General features: G+C 51.6%; 3 protein-coding genes across 3 annotated transcripts in view; 1 reads left to right on the forward strand and 2 right to left on the reverse strand.

The window, feature by feature from the left end:
* LOC102109635 (uncharacterized) overlaps positions 1 to 26725 on the forward strand; it is a 138592-nt gene that overhangs the window by 79060 nt on the left and 32807 nt on the right. The window lies entirely within an intron of this gene.
* The window catches only part of LOC148182884 (uncharacterized), a 130349-nt gene that overhangs the window by 9396 nt on the left and 94228 nt on the right, over positions 1 to 26725 (reverse strand). The window lies entirely within an intron of this gene.
* Positions 17725 to 20274, reverse strand: LOC148182885 (serine/threonine-protein kinase pim-1-like). Its single transcript, XM_088064235.1, has 5 exons — positions 19699 to 20274; positions 19497 to 19547; positions 18926 to 19292; positions 18088 to 18264; positions 17725 to 17831 (listed from the first exon to the last, which is right to left on the reverse strand). Exons 1-5 carry the CDS (start codon positions 20272 to 20274, stop codon positions 17725 to 17727), a joined length of 1278 nt encoding a protein of 425 aa, XP_087920361.1.

Consider the following 26725-nt stretch of genomic DNA (forward strand, 5'->3'; position numbering starts at 1 on the left):
GGGCCCATGTGAGATGGACTGGGACTATTCTAGGGACAACTGGGATCATACTGGTAGGAACTGTGAAGAATTACAACTATTCTGGGATCATACGCAACTGGGATCATACTGGGATCACAGTGGGAGCAGCTGGGTTCCTGCTGGCTGAGACTGGGATCCCACTGCGGGTGACTGGAATCATACTGGGATTGACTGGGAGTGGCTGTGAGCAACTGGAATCATGCTGAAAGCAACTGGGAGGAGCTGGGAATGACTGGGAGCGTGCTGGGGCTGACTGGGATATACTGGGAGAGACAGGGAGTCCCAGGGATCACACTGGAGGCTACTGGGGTCATACTGGCACTGATAGGGAGCAACTGGGGGCCATTGGCCTAATACTGGGAGTGACTGGGATTAGATTGTAAGTGACTGGGATCAGACTGGGAGTATGAAGGAAACTGGAAAATTGGGGAAAAAATGTGAAAAAAAGCAGGATAAATTAAAGGAAAACAGAAGGGAAAAATCAGGGGAAAAAAGAAAAAAAATCTGGGTGAAACAAAAAAAATGGAGTAAAAATCAGGAAAAAAATGGGAAAAAAAAGAAAACTCAAGGAATAAATCGGAAATATTGGGGAAAAAATCAGGAAAAGGAAGTGGAAAAAATCTTGAAAAAATGAGAAAAAATGGGGGGAAAAATCAGGAAAAATAGGAAAAGAAGGAAAAATCAGGAAAAATCAGGAATAATTGGAAAAAAACTGATAAAATCAGGAGAAAAACTGGGAAAGGACTTGGAAAAACCAGTAAAAGAAAGAGGCATAAAATCTAAAAATAATAGGAAAAAATGGGAAAAATTGTGAAAAAATCAGGGAAAACTCGGAAATTTGAGAAGAAATTGAAAAAAAAACTAGGAAAAAAAATGGGAAAGGAAGAGAGAAAAATCAGGAAAAAACAGGAAAGGCATGAAAAAAAATGTGAAAAATTGGGAAAAATCAGGGAAAATATCAGGAAAAGAAAGCTGAAAAGATCCTGGGAAAAATCAGGAGAAATCAGGAAAAAATTTGGAAAAAAAAGTGGAAAAATCAAGGAAATGTTTGAGAAAGCTTGCAAAAAAATCAGGAAAAGTATTGGGAAAAAATCAGAAAAAAAATGTGAAAAAAAAGAAAGGTCAGGGGAAAATCAGGGAAAAAAAACAGGAAAAGGATAAAAAAATCTCGAAAAAAATCAGAAAAAAATAATGAAAAATATCAGGATAAAAATGGGGAAAACCAGAAAAAATTGGGAAAGGAAAAGGGAAAAATCAGGAAAAAAACTGGGAAAAAACTGGGTAAAATCGAGAAAAGAGAGAAAAAGGAAACCTGGGAAAAAATCAGGAAAAATCAGTAAAAAAATTAGGAAATACAGGGAAAAATCAGGGAAAAATTGTGAAACAATTGGGGAAAAAACAGGAAAGAACAGGGAAAAATCAGGAAAAAATGGGGGGAAAACAGGGGAAAAGAAATGGTGGAAAAAATTGGGAAAAAACAAAGAAAAAAATCAAGGGAAAAATGAGGAAAAGAAACAGGGACAAAACCTGGGAAAATGGGGAAAAAATTGGGAAAAAGCCAGGAAATATTTAGGAAATGAACAGGCAAAATTTAGGAAAAATTTGGAAAAAATGGGGAAAAATTAGGACAGATCAGAGGGAAAAGTCAGGGAAAAAAATGTGAAAAATATGTGAAAAATGAGAGAAAAATCAGGAAAAGAAAACAGGAAAAAAACTTGGAAAAAAATCAGGGGAAAAAAAATGAAAAAACTGGGGGAAAATCAGGGAAAAATTTGAGAAAAATCAGGGAAAAAATGGGGAAAAAATGGGAAAAACCAGAAAAATCAGGGAAAAATTTGAGAAAAAGTTGGGGAAAAAGACAAAAAATTCTGGGAAAAGAAGAGGGAAAAATCAGGGGAAAATCAGGAAAATTTGATAAAAAACTGGAAAAAAATTGGGAAAAATTTGGAGAAAAAGGAGGGAAAAAATCAGAAAAAAAGGAGGGGAAAATTAGGAAAAAACTGGGGAAAAACAGGAAAAAAATGGGGGAAAAATTGGGAAAAAATGGGAAAAAAGAGTGAAAAAATGGGGAAAAAATATTAGGGAAAAAATGGGAAAAATCTGGGACAAAGTGAGGTAATGAAAGAGGAAAATAATCTGGAAAAATCAGGAAAAAGCAGGGGAAAATGGGGATAAAAAATGGTAAAAAAATGGGAAAAATCAGGGAAAAAAAGGATGAAATCCCCCAACCCCATTTTTCCATGGACTTTTGGGAATTGCCTACCTGGGAGGTCGTAGAAGAATTTCCAGACCTGGGAATCCAGAGAGTGGGGAAAGGTGGAATTGCGGATGAACTGGTCCAGATTTTTGGGAAGGTAGATGGCCTGGTCCTCTTCCAGCTTCCAGAATGTTCGGATGAATCCCACGCCTCCTTCCAGCTGGAAAAATCATGGGAAAGCTGTGATTCAAATTCATGGAGTTTTGCCCCCAAAGCACCCTTTTTTCCCACCAAAATTTCTTTTTTTCCCCCCCAGATTTCAATTTTTGGGATAATTAAATGGGGAAGATAGGGGGAAATGGGGAAAAATAGGATGGAAGTGGAGGAAGAATGGGGAAAAGTTGGGGAAAACTACAAAAATATGGGGGAAAAGTGAGAAAAATGAGAGGAAAAATGGAGCAAAAATGGGGGAAAATGGAGCCAAAATAGGGAAAAAATAGGGATAAAATGGGGAAAAAAGGGATGGAAATGGAGGAAAAACTGAGAAAAATAGGAGAAAGAAATGGAAGAAAATGGGGATAAAATTGTGGAAAATGAGATAAAACCAGGATAAAAATGGGGAAAACTGGGATAAAAATGGGAATAAAAATGGTAAAAATGAGGCAAAAATGGAAGAAAATGGGGAAAATAGGAGAGAACATGGGGAAAAACTGGGAGAAAATGGAGCAAAAATAGGGTAAAATGGGGAAATGAGGAAAAAATAGATTAAAAATGGGAAAAAAAATTGGAAAAAATAAGAAAATATGGGGAACAATTTGAGTAAAAATGGGGGGAAAATAGGAAAAAAAACCATAAAAACTGGGAAAAAATGAGGAAAAATGAGATTAAAAAGGGGGAAATGGAAGGAAAAAGGAAAAAAATGGGGAAAAAATAGGGAAAAATAAAAAATAGGATAAGAATGGGGAAAATTGTTATGAAAATGGGATAAAACTAGAAAAATTAGAGCAAAAAAGGGAAAAATGGGATAAAAATGTGGAAAAATGGGATAAAATGGAGACAAATTCTACTCTAATAGGGAATGACTGGGAGTGATTTGGCTTATTGTGGGGTGCACAGGAAACTGGAGCCACAAGGAGGGAGCAACTGGGCAATGCTGGGAGCAGCCACTGCCGGCACCGGGAGCCCCGAACCCCTTTCCCGGCCATGCCGGACCCGCATCCCCCCGGCCCCGCCGGGGCTCTGCCGCCACCGCCACCGGGACCCCCCAAAAACACCTCCCGGGGACCCCCGGGGTCACCCCGAGGGGCATCTGCGGCTCGGCTCTGGAGCCCTGCCATCCCCAAACACCCCCCCCAAAAACCCCAAACCCAGGGACCCCCGGGGTATTTGGGGCGAGCTCCCCCTCCCCGGGCACCTGCGGGATGGGGGGCGATGGTCCCGAAGGAGCTGCAGATCCAGAGAGCGGGGAGCGCACGTGGAGCCTCCTCTGCCTGCTCCAGCTCTTCCTCCTCCTGCTCCTCCTCTTCCTCCTGCTCTGCCCCTCCTCTTCCTCCTCCTCTGTCCCTCCTCTGTCCCTGTGCGTGGTTCGGAGCCCTCGGGTGAGCGGGGCCGGGCCGGGACACGATGGGAAAGGGCTGGGTCCCCCCCAAACCGAGCTGGGGGCAGCGGAGGTTTGGGGGAACAATGGGAACGGGGCGGGACAGGGGAACAGGGGGAGGTGGGAGCACTGAGGGTCCCCCAGTTCACCCCAGGACCCCCAAGCCCCGTCCCAGCCCCCCCAGTTCCCCCCGCAGCCCCGGCTGAGGGGGGCTCAGCCCAGGAGCCGCCGTCGTTCGGGGCTCCCCCGAGTGCAGGAACGGGAGAGTTCCCGGCTCGGGGAGGCCCCAGCAGAGGAGGGGATCTTGTCCCTCTTCCAGGGCCTTTCAGGGTCTTCAGGCCCCTCTCAAGAGGAGTTTTTCTCTTTTTCAGGTTTTTTTGGGGGGGATCCCACCACTACAGGGGTGTTTTTTCCTCCCCATTTTAAGGTGTTGGTGCGGCCGCAGCCCCACAAGCCCCTTTTGAGGGGGGATCATGACGGCTTTAAGTGACATTTTTAGGGGTGTCCCCACCCCAAGCCCCTGTAGGGGATGTTTTGTCCCCCAGGGTGGATTTTGGGGGTTCTCTCTACCATGGCCGCTTTAAGGGCCCCCGGTGTTGTCGGGTCCCACTGTAACTCCTCTTAAAAGGGCAACACCACTCCCGTTGGTTCCGGCAGTGGAGCCCCGGGAGGGGTTGGGGGTACCTGGGTGATGCCGATGAAGGTGATGGGATCCCCATGCTGGGTATAAACCTTGGTGAGGGGTTCCTGGGGGTTTTCGGAAGTCCTGGATGGTTTTGGGGCCACAGTGGTTTTTGGGAGTTCTCAAGGGGGGTTTACAGGGGTCCCGATGAGGGAATTCGGGCAATCCCGGGGGTGGAATTGGGGGTCCCATGGCTGTTTTGGGGAACCTGCTGGTGATGGAGATGGGGACCCCATGCCAGGTATGAACCTTCTCAATGTCTGTATGGGGTTTTGCAGTTTTGGGGAGTTTTTGGAGCATCCAGGGCTGTGTTTGGGATCAGGGGAGGTTGGGGTGTCCCGGGGGGTTTGGGGGTTCTCGGCAGGTTTGGGGGTACCTGGGCAATGCGGGTGGCAGTGCTGGGGACCCCGTGCCAGGTTTGAACCTTCTCACTGCCCACGGGCAGCGTCAGCGTGTTCAGGGAGATCCTGGGGGGCCCGGGGGGTCACCCCAAATCCCAGGGACCCCAAATGCCGAGGGACCCCCCGAACTGCCCTCACCACTGCATCTGCTGCAGGCAGGGGGGCACCAGCACTCGGCCCCCACCCTCCACCGTCACAGGGGGGCTGTGGAAGAAATCTGGGGGTGCACGGGCAGGTCGGGTGGGACCCCCAAAGTCCTGGGGGAAGGGATGCGGGGGGACTCCCTTGAATTCCCGTTATAGGGGAATGAGGGGGGACCCAGGATGAGTCTGGGGGGGCTGGATGGGTCATGGGGGAGACCCCCAGGAGTCTTGTGGGGGTGGGGATGGCAAAAAACAGGGCGACCCTCAGGATGGGTTTGGGGGGGAACTGGACTGGAACTTCCATGGCAGTGGGATGGGGAGATCTGCCCAAAGAAGTCCATGGGAATGGCATGGCAGTGAGATCCATCTACAGAGTTCACATGGGAATGGGACAGCAGCAGGATCCATCCATGGAGGTTTCACGGGAATAGGATGTCTGAGATCCATCCATGGAATTTCCGTGGGAATTCCCACGTTCCCAAATTTTGTCCTTCCAAATCCCACATTCCCATTCCCATATTCCCATGGGAATTCTGCCCTCCCCACCTTTACACTCCAGCGCCTCCCGCCCATATCTGACATATTTCCGGAGACATTCCCTGCAGTTGTGAGCCAGGGAATTTGTTAATCCCTCAGCCTGGATCTCAGGGATCCCCATGGCGGTGCCACAGTTGCCATCGCAGCCCCACAGATCCCCCAGCCCCGGCTCCCCCCGCTCAGCCCCGCTCTGGCTGTGCCGCTGCTGCAGCATCTGCAGCTCCCCGCTGGCCCCGTGCCGGTGCCGCTCCTTGTGCCGCCTCTGGCTATCCCAATATCCCAGCTCTGGCTATCCCAATATCCCAGCTCTGGCTATCCCAATATCCCAGCCCTGGCTATCCCAATATCCCAGCTCTGGCTATCCCAATATCCCAGCCCTGGCTATCCCAATATGCCAGCTCTGGCTATCCCAATATCCCAGCTCTGGCTATCCCAATATCCCAGCTCTGGCTATCCCAATATCCCAGCTCTGGCTATCCCAATATCCCAGCCCTGGCTATCCCAATATCCCAGCCCTGGCTATCCCAATATCCCAGCTCTGGCTATCCCAATATCCCAGCCCTGGCTATCCCAATATCCCAGCTCTGGCTATCCCAAGATCCCAGCTCTGGCTATCCCAAGATCCCGGCTCGGCTCCGCCCGGCCCCGCTCGCTGCGGCGGCGCTGGAAGGGGATCCCAGCCAGGGACCCCATGGACATGGAGTGCGGGAAGCCCGGGCCGGGCTCCGACAGCGCCACGTGCAGGGAACGCAGGGAGAGGAGAACTGGGGGGACATTTGGAGATTTGGGATCGGGGGGGTCACGGCTGAAGGAAAGGGGGAACGGGGAGAGCCGGGAAGGGCATTTGGGGATGCCAGGACTGACAGGAGGGGAGGCTAGGGCTGGCTAGATGTGGCATGGCTGGAGTTCAGGGCGTTCCTGTATCCAGGAAAGGGAGCTCCAAGGGTCCCCGGGGTCCCCATTGCCAGGACAGGGCAGGGAAAGCCGGGATGGCTGGGAATAGGGGTCCCGGGTGTCCTGAGTGCTGAGGAAAGGAGGGGCTGGCTGCTGGGAGAGGCAGGAATAGGGGTCCGGGGGGTAAATGGGTCAAGGAGAAGGGGGCTCTGGGGGCTGCAGGAGGCGGGATGGCCGGGAAAGGGGTGCAGGCGTTCCTGGTGCCGGATAAGGGGGTGCAGGGTGGGACCCACGGCCGGGAATGGGAGTTCGGTGGGACGGCGGCGCCCAGGAATGGGGGTTTAGGGGCCCCTCGGCGCTCCGGAATGGGCGATCAAAGAGTCCCGGTGCCGGGGGTCCCCCTCACCTCTCGCCGCCCCCCGGGAGCGCCCCCGGCCCCAGCGCTGGAGCCATCGCGCTGCTCCGCTGCGGCCCCGCCCACAGCCCCGGCCCCGCCCCCAGAGCCGCCTCCGGCCCCGCCATTGGCGCCGCTCTTTGCTGCCCGCCAGTGGCAGCCCGAGGCTGCAGTGACGTCACCGGTCGCCGGGCAGATCCCGGCGGCGCAGGGCGGGCAAGGCGGAAGCGAAAGTGCCCGAGGGAGCGCGGGGGGAGGGGACGGGGCAATCCCAGGGAATTCCCCTGGATCCCCTCCCGGGATCCCCCGGGACCCTCCTCGGCCGCGCACTGCGGGACCCCCGCGCCGGGCTGGGCTGAACTCCCGGGCCCTGCGCCCAAACTCTGCCTGGAACCCGCCGGCTTCGGCCCAAATCCGCGGATCCCATTTCTCCTGCGGCTGCGGCTCCCCAGCCCCGGCGGAGCAGGAGCGGGCGCTGGGAGCCCGAGCCCCGATTCCCAATCTCCTTCTCTCTCTCTCTGCTGCTCTCTCCCTCTCCTTTGGGTGATCAGAAATCCCAGAGCGGCTGGAGAGCCCCGTGCCCAGCTCGGCTTTCCCTGGAAAGGGAGGCCTGGGGGTGCGGTGCCCCGGGATGGCCGGGAATGGGGCTCCGGGGGTCCCCGGGCTGACGGAAGCGGGGGATCCAGGGGCTGGCAGGGGAGGATCCCCGGGAAACGGGGGGCAGGGCGCTGTTGGTGCAGGAGAAGGGGGTGCAGGGGGTCCCGGAGCTGGGGAAGGAGATGCGGGGGGGTCCCAGGGCCCAGGAATGGGGATCCAAGGGGGTCCCAGGGGGGCTCCCCAAAGCCCCTCCCAGGGCACAGCAGGAGCTGGGTCAGGAGCTCTGGCAGAGACAAAAGGGGGTGAGCCCGGCATGGGGGGGACATGGGGGAGTCACAGGCGCTCCCAGGGGGGGACACAACCCCCGGGGACCCCTCCTCACCTTCTCCCACGTACCCCAACAGAGCCTCTAAATGGATGAGCAGAGCTCGGTGACTGCAGTATGAAACTTGTTCAGTGGCACAGGAGGATTTAGAATTGAGGACAGGGGAAGAGTTTAACCCAGCCTCCTGTTTGAACAGCCTGGAGAGGGGGCTGGGAAGAAACCCATGCCTGCATTGAATTGAGAGAGATCCAGACCCGGGCTGGGAGAGATTTGAGACACACCCACCTTTGGACTTTGCTGTCCACAACACCCTGTCACATAAAGGTAAAACCTTACAAGAGAAAGGACTTGGAAAATCATGGTTTAGGATATTTTACTTGGGCTAAGTGTAGCTAGCAGCTGGCCTGATAAGTTCCCAGGTAAAAACATCTTGAGAATGAAAAGTTTTTTAGCATAACAAACTATTCTTGGGGGGAAAAACAAGAGCACCTGCAGTAACAAGGGATCTGTCCCATGGGAATCAGTAGAAAAAGTATGTAAACATTGTTAGAGAGAAAAGTTTGGATTGACGTGTACACTCACCATTACCAACCAGTGAACTGAGTTCCCAACCAACTGGAATTAAGCACGGTGCCTTCTGATAACCATGTAAATATAAGCTGTGTGCAATAAAGCTTTGGCTATGATGGAAGAAGAAACAGGTGTCATTGTCCATCTCTACTACGACACACCCAACCAGGACATCGGGTCCTGCCGAAGCAGTGGAAAGAAGCAGCTCTGGTGGCCAAGTGGCACGGCCCATTCCAAGTGTCCCTGAGCACAGAAACAGCCCCAGCACAGCTGAACACGGGGGGACCCCTCAGCCTCGGCTCAAGGGCTCTGAAGCCCCGCAGATTTGGATTTCCCGGCTGCAGCAGGAGGATGGGAGGCCGCCCCTGAGCCTGCACTGAAGGCAAGGCAGCAGCAGCCAGGGCTCCCCAGCGGGGGAAGCCCCTGGGCCTGCCCACAGATCCTCTGCTGAAATCCTCGGCCTGGGCACCCTCCTTTGGCATCTCCAGCCCCTGCGGGACAATCCTGGCTGGCACTGCTGGAGCTTCAGGGCTTTCTGTGCCTGCCCTCGCCACAGCTGCTGGGGAAGGCACCGTGAGAATTCCACTCTGGCTCTCAATTACACTCACACTCTGGGCTGGCTGGGATTAGAGTATTGGAAAATATACCAAGTGTAAAATTATTTTTTATTTGATTTCTCTAGTCAGGCTTGGTTTGCATTTGCCTTGGGGAAAGGAATTTTAAAGGGTTTTTTTAAGGGATGTTCCACCACTCAGCAGAGATGAGCTTAACACCTCAACAGACTGGGAAGAGCCCAAAAGATTCCCACAAAGACAACGACCATCAACAAAACATCAAGGCCCAGCAGCAAATATCAACCAACATCTACCCCAGACACTGCCCTGGCACAGCTGGAGACACCTGGTCTGGAAAAGGCTGAGCAGGAAATCCAGGAGTGCAGACCTAATTCACATCAGAGGCACAGAAATCTGGGTGCAACAGGAAACCAAACACTAAGGACTCCACAACTTGGAAACAATGAACATTAAACCAATGGATTTCTATGGGTTCAGACTGAATAAAGTTTAGGAAACATCTAGTAAAACTCACATGTCATGGAATGATTTTCTCTGCACGTGCAGACTATGTGTGGTTGAAATGATTCTGTTCAGAATCAAGTAATGTCTTATTTTCCTAAAGAACTTTTTGGAGAGTTTTTCTTTTTCACAGTTTCAGTGAAAGGATTACACCATTAGAATAATTTTTCATAATAATTCTACTTTTCTATTGTCAGTTCTGTTTGGGCCAGGGGTGTGAGAATCAGTTTTTAGTCAGAGGAGAAGAAAAAAACCATCTAGTGCAGAGAGCAGGGACACCTTTAGATCAGGTTGCTCAGAGCAGGAGCTTGAATGTCAGCAGGGATGGATGCCCACCTCTCCGGGCAACCTGTGGCAGGGCTTCAAAACTCACTGTGTAAAAAACACCTTTTCTATGTCTAGTCTGAATCTACTGTTTTTAGACTGAACACATTCCCCCTCAGTCTTGTCACAACAGGCCCTACTAAAAATTCTGTCCTGTCTTTTTTACAAGCCCCCTTAAAGTACTGAAAGGGAGCAATCAGGTCTCTGTGGAGCCTTCTCCCTTCCAGGCTGAACACCCCCAGCTATCCCAGCCTGTCTCCAAAGCAGAGGGGCTCCAGCCCTCAGAGCATTTTGTCCCTCCTCTGGACCAGCTCCAACAGGACCATGTCCTTCCTGTGTTGGGCACCCAGAGGTGGATGCAGTACTCCAGGTGGGCTCGCACCAGAGCAGAGGGGTGGTGGAATCACCTCCTTCAAGCTGCTGGGCAGCCTCCTTTGGAGGCACATGGCTGGCTCATGTCCAGCCTCTCACCTTGCAGCAGCCACAAGTCCTTCTGAGCAGGGCTGCTCTCCATCCCTTCATCCCCCAGCCTGTGAGATCAGCTGGGCTGGGACCCTGTCATAGCCCTTGGACAGAGCTGCTGGGCAGGATGAGCTCCCTAGTGAAGAAGGCAGATCCCACTCCCCACACAATTCCACCCTGGCCGTGAGGTCACAGCAGCCTGTGGGGTGACAGCAGGCTGAGGTGACAGCAGGCTCTGAGGTCACAGAGGTGCCAGAGCCCCGTGGTTGCCCAGCACCACAAGGAGCGAGCAGTCAGTCCTTGACCACGACTGTTGTGGCAGCAGCGGCGGCGGCAGCAGCGGTGCTGACATTGGGACAGCGGTGTCAGGACAGTGGTGGCAGCAAGAGCTGCAGGACTGGCAGTGGGCAAGGCACCATGGCCTTTGCTCTGCGCCTCCTCCTCCTGCTCCTCCTGGCAGTGGCCCTGCCTGACAGGGCTGCCCAGGCTGCTCCATGGCAAGCACGGCGAGCAGGTGAGCCAGTGGCCTGGCTTCCCTTTCCTTGGGCAGTGCTCCCTTCTCCCTGGGAAGCACTGGGGATGGTTTTCCCCAGCGCTTTAGGGAGGGTTTCCTCTGTGGGAGGGAGAGAATCCTCAAGGGCTCTGGGCTGGTCCTGCTGCCCCTCCAGAGATGTTGCACTGGGCCTGCAAAGATGTTGGAGAGTGACCAGAGCCAGCCCAGAGCTTTTCCCAGGCCCCTCTGCAGCTTTGGCCATGTCCATTGACATCTGGCTCCCACAGCCTTACCTGACCCCCTTGCAGTGCCCAGTTCCCTAAGGCAGAAGGGGATCCCAGCACACCATGGAATGGTTCTGATCCGTGCTCCCTTCTAGATTGGGATCGTGACATGGAGCATCTGAAAGCCCTGGCACATAATGGTTTGAGATCCATGGAGAATGTTGGAGGCAAGTTTTCAATGTCCCTTTCTGCACAGAACAATCAGTGTCAAGGTGGCAAGAGCTCACTCTCATGCCATTTCCCTTGAGAGTCTGAAGGTTGATGGATTCTGGAAACCTTGCCCTGCTCCCTTCTGGAGCCCTGAGTGATCTCACAGCATTGCTGTCAGTGGGAGGAAGGAGCATTTAGCTGTCAGTCCCCTTCCCACTGGTTTAATGCCAGTGTCTCCTTCCGTGTGCTCAGTGCAGCCACAGAGAAGAGCAGAGAGGGAAGGGGTTGGGCCCAGGGTTGTGCCCCGGGGCTGTGCCTTGTGTGGCTCCTTTGCCAGCCCCAGGGAGCCTGAGCTGCTCCAGCTGCCATTGCCAAGACCTGGCCCTGCCTGGGGCTCAGTTCAGAGCTGCTGGCAGCTCCAGGGAGTCCTTTCTCTCCTGTCTGCCATGCAAGGGGCTCCTTCCATCCCATTGTGAGGCCACTGCAGGCACGTGGTCCCCCTGCCCCTGCTCCTGAGTGGAAGGTGGAGAGGAGGGAGTGCCTTGGAGGGCACCAGTCACCCAGGTGCACTCACTGCCACTCTGGCCTGAAGGAGAAATGGAACTACTTTCCATTAAGGTCCTCCTAGATGGAAGAACCAAGACAGAGAAGACAAGAAATCCCTGGAGGCATCTCAACTTCTGGACAAGATGCTGAGTGATCTGGAGAGACGCCGTGGTGGGTCCATGTCCCTCAGCCTTCTCCTGACACTCAGCAGCCAGGGGCTTTCTCTGCACATCTGGACACACCGTGCCCAACACAGCAGGAAGAGATCCATGGCAGCCTCACTGCCCTGCTGCTGCTTTCATGCCCTGCAGAGCTGTTTCCCAGCCTGGCCTGGCTGCAGCTTCTCCCCAGCCTCTGCAGGAAGGCATTTGGCATCAGCTGACAGGGTTCCCAAACTGCAGCAAGGGTCATAAATAACCTGAGATCCCCTGCAATTTCCCGGTCTTGGGCTAGATCAGGTGTAGGGGCTGTTTGGAGGAGGGAGGGCCCTGGCCCAGCCTCAGGAACCTGGCTGTTTTCCTTGTCCTTATCCATGATTTGACAAGTATTGCCTCCTGAAGATACCACCTCACCTAATGGCAAACAGTTCTATCTTATCCAGCTGTCCCTTTTCCTTTCTCAAGTGCTGGAGCAAATGTCTGTGCAGACGATGGCATATGCTAGAGGAAGCAATGTCTCTGTGCCAGCTCCTGATGCAGGAAAGGAGGAGATGCCAGGCCCAGGCACAGGAGGTAATTGCTGTGCTGGGCTCAGCCCTCGGTGGGGCTGTGTGCCAGCAACTCTTCCCCCATGGCTGGCCCTTGCATGGCTGAGCAGCAGCCAAAGCTGGAGGTGCTGCAGCTTCCAGGCCTCTGGAGCTCATTCCCAGCCCCTGGGAAATGGGACTCGTGCACCAATGTCCATCCCACTGCAGCTGCTCCCAGAGCTGGCCCTAAGCATCCAGAGGCCCAAGACACAGGAGCAGCCCCGAGTGGGAGCCCTGCTGTGAGCCCAGGGCCACAGCCAGCCCTGGCTCCCAACTGGGCAGGGGCTGCACTGGCCCCTGACAGGGCCTGGCTCTGTCCCCTTGGGCTGGGGGAGCTGTCACGGAGCAGGGAGGGTCAGGGGTGGCAGTGGCTGCTCAGGGATGGGTTTGGCCCGTGTCCCTGGAAGGAGCCACTGCCCAAGCAGCTGCGCTGTCCCCGGGCTCTGCTCCTGGCCCTCTGGGCTTTGTTGGGTGGCACAGCCTGTGCCAAGGGACAGCAAGGTGCCTGCAGGCCCCAGCTCTGGGGGAAACAGAGAACATCCTGGCTGTATCCAGTGTGCTGCCAGCTCAGCAGTGGAGCACAGCACAGGCTCACGCTGCCCATTGTTCCCACAGAAGCGCTTGGCAAGTCAAATATAAATGCTGAGAATCCACCGAGCACCCCAAGAGTGTTCTGCCCGCAGGATGTGCGCAAGTCCTGCATGATAGGCACGGTAGTGATACTGTTCACAGTGCCCCTTTCCATGGTCCTCTGCTGTGTTGGATGCCGGTGGTGGAAGGACAAGAAATGGTAAGTTGTTGTTCATCCCCACCCTCCAGCTTCTTGAAAGGCTGCTCATAGTCAGGAGACATTCCCAGTGAGGCTGCTGTGGACTTGTGGATAGTCCTTGGTTGCCCAAATAACTCTCCCAAGAGTTCTGCTGCTGCCCAGGCCTTTCATTGGCCTCTTAATTGCTGGGCCTTGTCCTGGGGAGCCCGCTGGGGCTGCAGCCAGTGCTGGCTGCCACTGAGGCTGCCTGGCCAAGAGCAGCCCCAGGAGCAGCGGGCAGAGGCAAAGCAAGGTGGGCAGGAGAAAGAGCGGGGACGAGACTGCCCTTGAAAGGCAGTGGTGCTCTGGGGCCCGCTCCTGGCCAGGGACCCTGCCCAGAGCCATCCCCTGCTCTCCAGGGCCTTGAGGGGCAGCTGTCCAGCTGGGCCAAGCTGTGCCAGCAGCTCCAGCCGTGCTGGGGAGCCTTGGCAGCTCTGGGCCCTGCTGTGCAGGAGGGTCCCTGTGTGCCAGCGGCAGCTGGGGGCCTCAGCCACCTCCTCTCTCCACAGGAGTGCCTCTGCAGCTTCAGAAGTCTGGCGAAATATTCCAGTCACTGAGAAGCTGCATCTGTTATCCTCGCTCTTCACATCTGTCCCCACGTGCCAAGCTGCATCTGCATCCCCGTCTTGAGGGCATCCCAAGACCCACACCTCCCAAGCGAGACCCTCTGCCCCAGAGCCCGCTGGCCCTGGTCCCTGGCCAGGACTGAAATTGGGCAGCCCCTGTGCACCAGAGCAGGGGTTGGCCCATGTTTTTTGTTCAAATAAAGAGATGGAGCTGTCACCCCAGTGTCTGGCTGGTACCACCAGCAGAGCCCACACAGCACCAGCCCTGGCTGAGCTCCATGTCCAGGAGCAGCCGGGGGTGCCCACGGTGTGGGCAGGCAGGAGCCAGGCAGGGGCTGCCGTGACCAGCACTGGGGCCCCGAGGGGCTGGGGGAGCCCATGCTGAGCGTCCCTGGGCTGTGAGGGCACATTTCCTTCAGTGGCATCACCTGGGCCTGCACCTCATCAGGCACACAGGGAAAATTTGGGCTCTCTCCTAAGGTGTGCAGGGATCCCCCATGAGGAGTGCAGTGGGGTTAAATTGAGAGGGTTTTTTACTCTTCTCAGCACAGCAAAGGGGACACTCTTGGCCGAGATTTTGCAAAGCTGGGAGGAAGCCTCTTGTGAGCCCTTGGGCCCGGCCTGTGGGCACAGCGGGCAGGTGGAGCCCATCCCTTGAGGCCAGTTCAGGCTGCTCGGGCCGGGCCGGGCCGGGCCAGGTGAGGGCCCCGGCAGGGAAGGGCCGTGGCCGTGGGCTCTGATGAGGCTGCCGAGCTTCACCCTGGCCCTGTGCTGCAGCCAAACACACATTTACAGCCATGGCCATTCTCTGGGGCACAGGAGGCACCCGGGGCTATAACTGAGGCCGTGGCTTCTCACCCTGAAGGGAGGCTGGCTCTGTTGGTTTGGAGGGCACAGCTCAGATCCCAGTTCCCTTTGTAAACCTGCTGGGGAAATGTTGAGGGCAGAGAGTTCCAACCCTTCTCACTGGGAAGTGTGGCTGACATTGTGTTTTTTTTTTAAATTTTTGCCCTCTAAATTTGTGTCATGCCAAAGGGTTAAGTTTACTTGCTCTCAGTAAGCCCCTTTTCTTCTTGGTGCTGTTGTAAATGAAATTAAAATCAGACAACTAGATCTATTGAGTTAATAGCAATTAAATAACAAGGGAAAAAAGTATACAATTTAGTGAATTGAATACAAGGATACAATTTAATGAAATAATACTATTTAGTGGATTGAATAGAAATTTGGTATAAAAGGAAAACAATTCAGTAAAAGAGTACAATTTAGTGAATATCTTCATATATATATATATGAATATAATTTGCCAGTAATTGAGTATGATTAAAGCATAAGCAAAACTGACTGGGGTATGGGCAGGACTTCTCACCCTGCCTCATGTACCAAAACAAAGTAATTCAAACTAAACTTATATACTGTATGCTTACACATATTCATTCATGTTTCCCCTAAGTCTCTTCCTATTTTTGATTCTTTAATTTTACATCACTATTCTTCATGGCACAAGCCTCACTTGTTGCTAGGGGGTCTTCAGTCCCCTTTCAGTGGTATTTTGAATGAAGGCTTACACTCATCCTCCTTGTCCTCTGGATAACCTTACAGGTTTTGCATGTGTACTAAGTGCTGTGTTATGTAAGTGAGCATTCTGCTCCACTAATTAGTCTTACACTTCATGATTTTCAGGCCCTATGCCTAAAGTCATTCCAACTTTATCCATCTCATGATCAGTTTTCTCTTGAGACATTACTAATCTCAAAACTACATCCACTATCTTAATTTCAACACGTAACACCTGTAAAGGGGTACATCTGCTTTGTAACACTAATTCCCTTGATTGCTTCTAATAATAACTAATTACAAATAATAACTTTCTAAACAGTTACAATTTAGTTAACACGAATCATTTCCATTTATCACAAGGGGATTCACAGAGCTCATCCTGATAAATGAGGAAAAGGGAGTGGGAACTCAGCAGTGAGGAGAGCTGAAGGCTGGAGAGCAGCTCTGAATGACACTAAACTCCTGCCGGACCTCTGAAACATTGCTGTTGTTCAGCCATTGTCAGGATGAGTCCCTGAGACTGGGGCTTGGCCTTCCTCGTGGTGAGGGGCATCAAGGAAGGCTGCAGTGTGATGGAGACTGTGATGGGCTGGGAACTCACTGGGGGCAAGGAGGGAGCAGTTGTGAAGTAAAAGGCAGGTGTGGGGACACAACTGTTCAGAGAAGGGCTGAGCTACAGCTTGAGCAAGCTGAAAAATGTCATTTGGGGTCATCCCAGATTGATTCAATTTCAGAAGTTATGGAACAAGTTTAATTTTTGGGAGGTGTCATGTTTTCCCTTGGAGGTGGACACTGTGCAGACTTGAGCTGCATTGCCAAAATGCTCAAGTCTCTGCTGCAGGTCACACCGTTTCTTCTTTGGCTGATCCCGGCCCGGTGCTGAGCCCAGCAGAGCCCTGGCAGAGCCCAGAGCAGCCTCAGCATCCGCAGAGCCCGGCTGCAAGGAGAGAAACCAGAAACCGCCCGTCAGCTGAAGGCTCCTGTCCCCTTGTCCCAGCCAGCCGCGGTGCCCAGGCCATGCTGGCCGTGCTCAGAGCTGGGCCCAAAGCTGCCCATCACTGCTGCCTTTGGGAGCAGAGCAGGAGGGCAGGACATGTGCCCAGCCTGCAGCCAGCCACGGCAGATCCAGCCCCTCAGCAGCTGCCCAGAGCGGGATGCTCCTGTGCCCGCTGCCATCTCCCAAAAGCTCTTGTCCCACCCATGCCAAGGAGATGAGGACCCACCTCACACCATCCGCTGCCAGAAGAAAAGCTGGTCCCAAACGATGTCCTCAGTCTTCTCCAAGGGCACGGCCCATCCACGCCACAGCTGGTCCCAAGCACTTCCTGATCCAGACTGGACCCCACCTAGAACGCTTCCTTTAGAAAAACAAACAACAAATTAATGAAAATAGGTTACAGACAAAAAGGGGAAACAAGAAAAATGGTAAAAAATCTTATGTCTGACAGGAGCTTGAGCAAGGCCCAACCCCTACATTCTGGGGAAAAACCCACCCACGGGTGAGGGAAGCCCATGCTTTCTCCCTTCCCCCCTGCACTGTCCCCCAAAATCACGGTGATCCCAAAGCAAAGCAGGGGAGTGGAGCAGCCCAAGCCCTTCCTTGCCTGCACAGCAAAGCAGCCGTGCTCAGGTTCTGGAGTCCCACCTGTGCTCCTGCCATGGGGGTTTGTTTGTGTCGGGCTGGCTGCCCCAGCCCCAGCCCGGGGCACGGTGGGTGCTGGGGGCTGTTGGCAGGGCCAGGATCCCACTCCCATTTCGTAACCACCCCAGCCCACGTCCCCAGCCCTGCCAAAAACCAGCTGGGCAGCCACTGAGGAATCGGTTGCATCTGCCCCAGCAAAGGGGAAACCTTTGGTTCCCGGCCAATGCACAAATCTGGGAGCATCCCCCTGGGTCTGGACTTACCTGAAAATTCTCTGTGGAGCCTGGCTTTGAAGAAGGTGCCAGAATCAAAGTCCATCATCGTCAGCTCCTGCTGGCCAGGTGGAGGAAGAGGTTGTCATCCTTGCTGTTGTCCTCCATGTCTCCAGCAGCAGCAGCAGCCCCACCTGGTACAGCTTCTCCAGGGGCTCCTTCTTCCCTGGGGTGACACCAGGCTGTCAGGGTTCTTCCCAGGGCCCGGCTGTCAGTGAAGCAGGACAAGCAAAACCAGCTCAGATGGTGCCCACCAGTGCTGGGCAGAGCAGCTCAGCTCCAGCACAAGGGCTGTGTGTTCCCATTTGATGAGCCCAGTGCAGTGACACAGGCAGGACAAAAAAGTCTGGGTTTCTTTGCTGCTGATTGCCAGGGCATGAGTGGAGCTGTAACTTACCAGGTCCCTGCATCACTGTGCCTGTGGCTCTCTCCCTTCTTCTAGGGCTGATGAATATCCTGCACCCAGGGATCACAGGACAGGTCTTCTAATGAGGGCCTGTCCAAGGAGTTCAGGGATAAACACCACCTGATCAGGATTTGGCAGTCTGGGGAGAGAAACCACAAACCACTGGTCAGTTGGAGAAGGCTCCTGTCTGCTTTGCCCCACTATTCCCGTGCCCAGGCTGTGCTGGATGTGCTCAGAGCTGGGCCTAAACTTTCCCATCATTTTTTTGTTTTGGAGGAGAGCAGGAGAGCAGGACATGTGCCACCTCCTCAGCAGCTGCCAGAGCGGGATGCTCACGAGCCCGCTGCTGTCTCCCAACACTGGTGTTCCCCCCGTGCCCAGAGATGAGGATCCACCTTGGGAGAGCCGTTGTGGCAGCGGGAGCTGGCCCCATCTGATGTTCCTGCCCCTCCTGAAAGGGTGCTCCCCGCAGACCATCTCGTGCAGCAGGATGCCCAGGGTCCAGACGGTCGCTGCCTCGCCATGGTACCACCCAAAGTCGTTCCATTCCGGGGGGCTGTATGACGGTGTTCCTATGGAATATGGATGGAGCTCATCAGGGGGATGCTGCTGCTCCCAGAGCCTGACCCCAGCATCCCTGGGCATGTGGGGGCTGCCCCAGTGGCACATGGGGTGACCTGCTGCCCTCTCGCCAGCACCTGGGACTTGGGTATAAATCCGTGGCTGGAAAAGAAGCCACTGGTGTTGGAAGAGGGCAGCGGAAACCCTGGCAAGGCCTGACCATGACACACAAAGGGAAATACCCACTCAGTGCTGGGGAAAAACCATACCCACATCCTCCCTGCTGGCATTGCCCAAAAAATGTCTTGAACCAAGGCAAACCAGGTGAGCAGAGCAGTCCAAGCCCATTCTCACCTGCACGGCAAACCAGCTGGTGCACAGGTCCTGGCTCCCCCTCTCTGCTACACCCACCCACGGGGGATTTTGTCAGGCTGGCTGCCCCAGCCCCAGCCCCAGTCCTCACTCAGCCCCAGGGCAGAGTGGCGGGCAAATGCTGCCAGCAGGGATGGAAGATGGGTCCCCACCCAGCTCTGCTCAAAAGCAACTTGGCTGAAGACACAGACCTGTGACTGGCAGCAAAAGGGAGAATCCCTGCTGCCACACCCAGGTTGGGCCAGGAGATGTTGGGCCAGGAGATGCCAGGACCGGGAGCCTGTCCCTCTGTGGGCTCACCTGCAAATTGAGTGTAGGCTGTGTCCTGCAGGTAGGTGCCACAGCCGAAGTCGATCAGTTTTGCCTCGCCGGTGTCCAGGTCTACCAAGATGTTCTCTGGTTTTATGTCTCTGTGCAGGACCCCGCAGCTGGTGCAGTGCCGCACGGCCGCCAGCACCTGCTGGAACAGCTCCCGCGCCTCTTCCTCAGACAGGAACCTCCGTGCCCGAATGAAGCGCCGCAGGTCCTGACACCGCTCCGGGCGCTCCAGCACCATCACGATGGCGTTGGGGAGCTCAAGCCATTCCAGCAGCTGCACCACACCGGGGAAGCCTGTGGACACCTTGTCCAGCAGCACTATCTCCAGTGGTGCGCTGGTGCCGTCGGGCTGCGGGAGGAGCACGGTGCCGTCAGTGGGGCTGAGGCCGTGCCAGGGCTCGGGAAGCCCTCAGCCAGCCCGGGATGCTCTGTGCCCTCCGCTGGCCCCATGCCCGCTCTCCCTCCAGGTGTCCTGGTGGCTCCCACCCTGCCGGGCCCCGGCTCATCCCCGCCCGGCACGCCCCGGCTTCTGCCGCTGGCCCCGCTCACTCACCAGCTCGCCCCAGTGCCGGACGCGGTTCCGTGGCACCTTTTTGATGGCCACCTGCAAGCCAAAGGGAGCAGCGAATTCAGCTCACCGCCCACCGTGTCCAGCCCCATCCTCCTTCCCCCCCTTCTCCTCCTCCGCCCCTTCTCCTCCTCCTCCTCCTCCGCCCCCTCCTCCTCCTCCGCCCGCCGCCGGCCCCTCTGCTCACCGGGAGTCCGTCCGAGAGTCGCGTGGCCGCAAAAACTCTGCCAAAGCCGCCGCGTCCCAGCAGTGAACCCACTCGGTACCGCTGCTGCAGGGCCTCCTGCGCCTTCCCTGGGGAAGAGACGCGGCCGTCAGTGCTCGGCCCGGGGCCAGGAACGGCCCCCGAGCGCTCCCCGACCTCCCCGGGCCGGGCATCCGCAGGCGTTCCCTCATTGGAACGCGACAGCGGCGGAGCTCGGGCCGGGGGAGCCGCAGCGGAGGCGGGGGGAGCGGCCGCACCGCCTGTGTCCTCCGCGGGCCCCGGGAGGAGCTGGGGCCGGGGCCGGGGCCGGGGCCGGGGCCGGGATCGGGATCGGGGTCGGGGTCGGGGTCGGGGTCGGGCCAGGCGGAGCCAAAGGGCAGCGATACCGCCCCAGCCCCAGGCAATGATGCCCGCCCAGCAGCGCCAGCGCCAGCACAGCCAGAGCTGGGCGGAGGCGAGACCGCGGAGGGACGGCGGGGGAGGGGGACGGGGACGGGGACGGGGACGGGGACGGGGACGGGGCAGCCCCGCCGGGGACCGGGGGCGGACCGGGGGCATGGCCCGGGTGGGCACGGGGAGAGGGAACCTGGAAGAGGAGGGGACACCGGGAAAGGGAAATCAGGAGAGGATGCGGGACAGTGGGAGAGGGAGAAGAGAGACAGAAATTGATTAATTCTCTGCTTTCGCTGCTACTGCCGCCGCCGCTGCCGCCGCTGCCGCTGCAACTGAAGCACCGGGACCGTTTGTCCCCGTGTCCGTTTGTCCGTTGCCCGCTCGGCCCCGCCCCGAGCCCCGCGCTCCCCGGGCAGCCCCTGAGCCTGGCCAAACACGGGAACTTTGCCCTGTTGAGCCAAGAGCCAGAGTCTGGACTCCTGCACAGGGGCACAGCAATGCCCTTGGCTGCTGCTGTGCCTTGTCCCTGCTGAGGGTCAGACACCGTCTGAGCACATTCCCTGAATGCAGAATTTGTACCTGAGCCAAGCACTGCACTTGTGTCTCCAGCATTGCTTTCCAAGTAAAACAGGGGAAGGCAAACTGGGTATAGCTCATGGTATTTTACAGTGTCTAAAACTTGTCAAGTCTCAGATCTTAGAGGTGAGATCCATTTGGAATGAATGGGATGGAGAAACAGTGCAAGATGGAAAAGGGAAACATAAAAATAAATAGAGAAAAATAGAAAAAAACATATTGGTTGTTTCTTTTGATTTTATTTTCATTTCTTAAAAAGGCTGTTTCAATTTTCCCAGAATCTTCTCCCCAGTCCCGTCTGTTCTTTCCAAAAACCTGTCCTGGAGAACACGGTGCAGCTCCTGTCACAAGATGTGCCCCCAGCTGCAGCTTCTCTTGGCTTCCCACACTGTGAGTGCAGCACAACTCTTGCAGCAAAGCAGGACAAATATTTGAAGAACTTGACAACTTGTTCTTTCTTTTCCTTGTGCACTGGGGAGTTGTGCCATTGGTAAGGTTTTCATTGTTTCTCTTCTACCCAAAGAAAACATGATGGGCTACCAGGAATTGTTGGGGAATACAAGCCTGGCTGAAGGTGGAGAAAGAATCTGCAGAGCCTGCAGCCAGCAGTGGAGAGCTCATCATTCCAACAGCCCCATGGACATCTTGAAAGTGATCTGGAACATGAAGATGGGCTGACTGAGGGAGTTTGTTTCTGTGTTCAGTTGAGATGATTCTACATCTCTTGCACTGGGAGAAATCAAGAGCACAATCAGTTGATGATAAGCACCAGAACATGATAAGCTGGACCTCTCAGTGGATGAGAGAAAGAATGTGAAAAGGAGAAATGCAGGGAATGACTTGGTGAACTTTGTGTGTAAGAAGGGTCATTTTTTCCTAATAATTCCCAATTCATTCCCTTTGCTTTTATCCTTTTAACAAGGCCAATTGCATCTCAGATTCCCCAGGAAATGAGAACCCTGAGCTTGTGGAGCTGCCTGAAAGTTGCCGTGTTCCTTTTTCTTCTGCTGCTCAGAAGAAACAATGAAATGAGTTGGGAAGTTCTGTTTTTTTCCTGTTCCTGGTGGATTTTTTCATTTTATTTGCCACTGCAGAGGCAATTTCTGTGCTGGCCTCTGTCAGTTGATTCTATTTCAGCAGCAGCAGCAGCAACAGGGCTGTGTTTGAGCACTGCAAATGTGACCTGTGTGGCTTTAATTCCCCTCGACTTAGTGCTCAGGGACTTGGGAGCATTTTGATCTCTACTGATCATGATGCCTGAAACAAAAATCCTGAGTTCCCTGTGACAAAAGCACAGTGGGCAGCACTGATTGAAAGAGGCAATTGCAGCTGTACTGCTAAAATTCCAGTGGCAAGCAGAAGAGGGGCAAGAGCAGCCGGGACCTACAATTGCCAAGACAAATGTAAATTAAATAATTTTGTGGGACTTTTCTGCAATTTTGTGGGATTTTTCTGGAATTTTGTGGGATGTTTCTTGAATTTTATGGAATTTTTCTAGAATTTTGTGCAAATTTGTGGAGATTTTGTGGGATGTTTCTAGAATTTGGTGGGGTATTGAGAACATTTAATGAATTGTGTGGGATTTGTCTGCAATTTGGTGGGATTTTTCTTGAATTTTGTAGGATATTGGGGAGATTTTGTGGGAGTTTTGTAGAATTTTGAGGGATTTTGAGGAGTCATGAAGGATTTTGAGGTATTGTCTTAGTTTAGGGCAAATTAGGAAGGAAAACTCCAAATGGGGATTTCCCCAGGGAAATGCCCCTCCCCACTAACTGGTCCGGGAAAAGAAAAAAAATTCCTTAGAGAGAAGTGGAAAAAGCTGTTTATTTAACAGAAATTGAGTAATATTAAATAATAAAACCTCTTGCTGTTTGATGGGATGGCAAGTCTAGGAAGTAAAGTCCTTTTCATGTGGTGTAGCCTGGCTCGCTCAGGTTCTTATCAGTCCCTCCGGCGCTGGAAAGTGCCGAGGCCCAGGCCCCGGTGGGCCACAGGCGTGAGCTCCTGGGGTTTAGCTGGGTGTTCAGTCCAGAGCAGGCTTGCACAGATCCAAGAAAATTGGGAAAAAAACAAGCAAAAGTCCAGGGAACTCCTCTGCCTCAGCTAGCTGAAACTAACTAAAAACCAGAGAGAAGCTCTGTCCCGCTGTCTGTCCGTGCTGCAGACACCACAGTCCAGGAGCGAGATGTGTGGGAGTGATGTTTTTCATTAACACAAACTGCGCGCTTCTTCTTCCCTCTCTTGCTCTCAAAGCCAGTCTTAAAGGTGCAGAACTTAATATATAACAAACCAGATGATTGGGGATACCAGTATCATAAAGTCACCCCAGGACAGGTATTTTCTTTGGTTTTGTGGAAATTAGTGGGGATTTTCTGGGATGTTACTGGAATTGGGTGGGGTTTTGAGAATATTTAGGGAATTTTGTGGGATTTTTCTTAAATTTTGTGGGATTTTGAGGAGTCTTGAAGAATTGTGAGGGATTTTTCTTAGCTTTGGTATTTTGTGGAGATTTGGTGGGATGTTTCTAGAATTTGCTGGGGTTTTCAGAACATTTAATGAATTGTGTGTGATTTTTTTGTAATTTGGTTGGATTTTTCTTGAATTTTGTGGGATTTTGAGGAGACTTGAAGAATTGTGAGGGATTTTTCTTAGCTTCTTTGGAATTTTGTGGAGATTTTGTGGAATGTTACTGGAATTTGGTGGGGTTTTGAGGAGATTTCTGCAATTTTGGGGGATTTTTTGGGAATTTTGTGGAATTTTCTCTGGATTTTGTGGGATGTTTCTGGAATTTGGTAGGGTTTTGGGACGTTTTAGGGAATTTTCTGGGATTTTTTTCTGCAATCTTGAGGGATTTTGAGGATACTGGAAGAATAATGAGGGATTTTTCTGAGATTTTGTGGAATTTTGCGGCAATTTGGTGGGATGTTTCTGCAATTTTGGTGGGGTTTTCAGAACATTTAATGAATTGTGTGGGATTTTTTTGTGGAATGTTGAGGGATTTTGTGGGAGTTTTGTAGAATTTTGAGGTATTTTCTTAGATTTTGTGGAAATTAGTGGGGATTTTGTGGGATGTTACTGGAATTTGGTGGGGTTTTCAGAAAATTTAATGATTTGTATGGGATTTTTCTGCAATTTGGTGGGATTTTTCTGCAATTTTGTGGGATTTTTCTTGAATTTTGTAGGATATTGGGGAGATTTTGTGGGAGTTTTGTGTAATTTTGAGGGATTTTGAGGAGACATGAAGAATTTTGAGGTATTTTGTGGAGATTTTGTGGAAATTTGTTTAGATTTTCTGGGATGTTTCTGGAATTTGGTAGGGTTTTGAGAAGGTTTCTGCAATTTTGTTGGAGCTTTTTCTGGAGTTTTGTGGGATTTTGTGGAGACTTGAAGAATTATGAGGGATTTTTCTTAGATTTTGTGGAAATTTGGTGGGATGTTTCTGGAAGTTGCTGGGGTTTTCAGAACATTTATGGAATTGTGTGGGATTTTTTTGTAATTTGGTTGGATTTTTCTTGAATTTTGTGGGATTTTGAGGAGACTTGAAGAATTGTGAGGGATTTTCTTAGCTTCTTTGGAATTTTTTTGAGATTTGGTGGGATGTTACTGGAATTTGGTGGGGTTTTGAGGAGATTTCTGCAATTTTGGGGGATTTTTTTGGAATTTTGTGGAATTTTGTCTGGATTTTGTGGGATGTTTCTGGAATTTGGTAGGGTTTTGGGAAGTTTTAGGGAATTTTGTGGAATTTTTTTCTGCAATCTTGAGGGATTTGAGGAGACATGAAGAATTTTGAGGTATTTTCTTAGATTTTGTGGAAATTAGTGGGGATTTTGTGGGATGTTACTGGAATTTGGCGGGGTTTTCAGAAAATTTAATGATTTGTATGGGATTTTTCTGTAATTTTGTGGGATTTTTCTGCAATTTTGTGGGATTTTTCTTGAACTTTGTAGGATATTGAGGAGATTTTGTGGGAGTTTTGTAGAATTTTGTGGGATTTTGAGGAGACATGAAGAATTTTGAGGTATTTTCTTTGATTTTGCGGGAATTTGTTTAGATATTCTGGGAAGTTTCTGGAATTTAGTGAGGTCTTGAGAACATTTAAAGAATTGTATGGGATTTTTCTGCAATTTGGTGGGATTTTTCTTGAATTTTGTAGGATATTGGGGAGATTTTGTGGGAGTTTTGTGTAATTTTGAGGGATTTTGAGGAGACATGAAGAATTTTGAGGTATTTTGTGGAGATTTTGTGGAAATTAGTGGGGGTTTTGTGGGATGTTACTGGAATTTGGTAGGGTTTTGAGAAGCTTTCTGCAATTTTGTTGGAGTTTTTTCTGGAGTTTTGTGGGATTTTGAGGAGACTTGAAGAATTGTGAGGGATTTTTCTTAGCTTCTTTGGAATTTTGTGGAGATTTGGTGGGATGTTACTGGAATTTGGTGGGGTTTTGAGGAGATTTCTGAAATTTTGGGGGATTTTTTGGGAATTTTGTGGAATTTTGTCTGGATTTTGTGGGATGTGTCGGAATTTGGTGGGGTTTTGGGAAGTTTTAGGGAATTTTGTGGAATTTTTTTCTTCAATCTTGAGGGATTTTGAGGAGACATGAAGAATTTTGAGGTATTTTCTTAGATTTTGTGGAATTTTTTGGAGATTTTGTGGGATGTTACTGGAATTTGGTGGGGTTTTCAGAAAATTTAATGATTTGTATGGGATTTTTCTGCAATTTTGTGGGATTTTTCTTGAACTTTGTAGGATATTGAGGAGATTTTGTGGGAGTTTTGTAGAATTTTGAGGGATTTTGAGGAGACATGAAGAATTTTGAGGTATTTTCTTTGGTTTTGTGGAAATTAGTGGGGATTTTCTGGGATGTTACTGGAATTGGGTGGGGTTTTGAGAATATTTAGGGAATTTCATGGGATTTATCTGCAATTTTGTAGGATATTGAGGAGATTTTGTGGGAATTTTGTGGAATTTTGAGGCGACTTGAAGCATTATGAGGTATTTCTTAGATTTTGTGGAAATTCGTTTAGATTTTGTGGGATGTTTCTGGAATTTGTTGGGCTTTTGAGAAGATTTCTGCAATTTGGTGGGATTTTTCTTGAATTTTGAGGGATTTTGTGGAGACTTGAAGAATTGTGAGGGATTTTTCTGAAATTTGATGGAGATTTGGTGGGATGTTTCTGAAATTTGTTGGGGTTTTCAGGACATTTAGGGAATCGTGTGGGATTTCTCCGCAATTGTGTGGGATTTTTCTTGAATTTTGTGGGATTTTGAGGAGTCTTGAAGAATTGTGAGGGATTTTTCTTAGATTTTGTGGAAATTTGTGGCGATTTGGTGGGGTGTTTCTGGAATTTGGTGGGGTTTTCAGAACATTTATGGAATTGTGTGGGATTTTTCTGCAATTTGGTGGGATTTTTCTTGAATTTTGTGGGATTTTGGGGAGACTTGAAGAATTGTGAGGGATTTTTCTTAGCTTCTTTGGAATTTTGTGGAGATTTGGTGGGATGTTACTGGAATTTGGTGGGGTTTTGAGGAGATTTCTGCAATTTTGGGGGATTTTTTGGGAATTTTGTGGAATTTTGTCTGGATTTTGTGGGATGTTTCTGGAATTTGGTAGGGTTTTGGGAAGTTTTAGGGAATTTTGTGGAATTTTTTTCTTCAATCTTGAGGGATTTTGAGGAGACATGAAGAATTTTGAGGTATTTTCTTAGATTTTGTGGAAATTAGTGGGGATTTTGTGGGATGTTACTGGAATTTGGCGGGGTTTTCAGAAAATTTAATGATTTGTATGGGATTTTTCTGCAATTTTGTGGGATTTTTCTGCAATTTTGTGGGATTTTTCTTGAACTTTGTAGGATATTGAGGAGATTTTGCGGGAGTTTTGTAGAATTTTGTGGGATTTTGAGGAGACATGAAGAATTTTGAGGTATTTTCTTTGCTTTTGCGGGAATTTGTTTAGATATTCTGGGAAGTTTCTGGAATTTAGTGAGGTTTTGAGAACATTTAATGAATTGTATGGGATTTTTCTGCAATTTTGTGGGATTTTTCT

This window comes from Pseudopodoces humilis, chromosome 18 (assembly GCF_049639895.1).
Source record: "Pseudopodoces humilis isolate 2021_Gansu_Grassland_sample_001 chromosome 18, ASM4963989v1, whole genome shotgun sequence".
In the NCBI taxonomy this organism is placed as follows: domain Eukaryota; kingdom Metazoa; phylum Chordata; class Aves; order Passeriformes; family Paridae; genus Pseudopodoces; species Pseudopodoces humilis.

Bases quoted from the DNA above. Each gene is read 5' to 3' on its own strand.
- LOC148182885 (XM_088064235.1), bottom strand. From the start codon at position 20,274: ATGCCCCCGGTCCGCCCCCGGTCCCCGGCGGGGCTGCCCCGTCCCCGT. The intron at 19,293-19,496 runs GTGAGTGAGCGG...CTCCTCCCGCAG, and splicing joins TCCGGCACTGGGGCGAGCTG to CCCGACGGCACCAGCGCACC. The intron at 18,265-18,925 runs GTGAGCCCACAG...CATATTCCATAG, and splicing joins AGCCTACACTCAATTTGCAG to GAACACCGTCATACAGCCCC.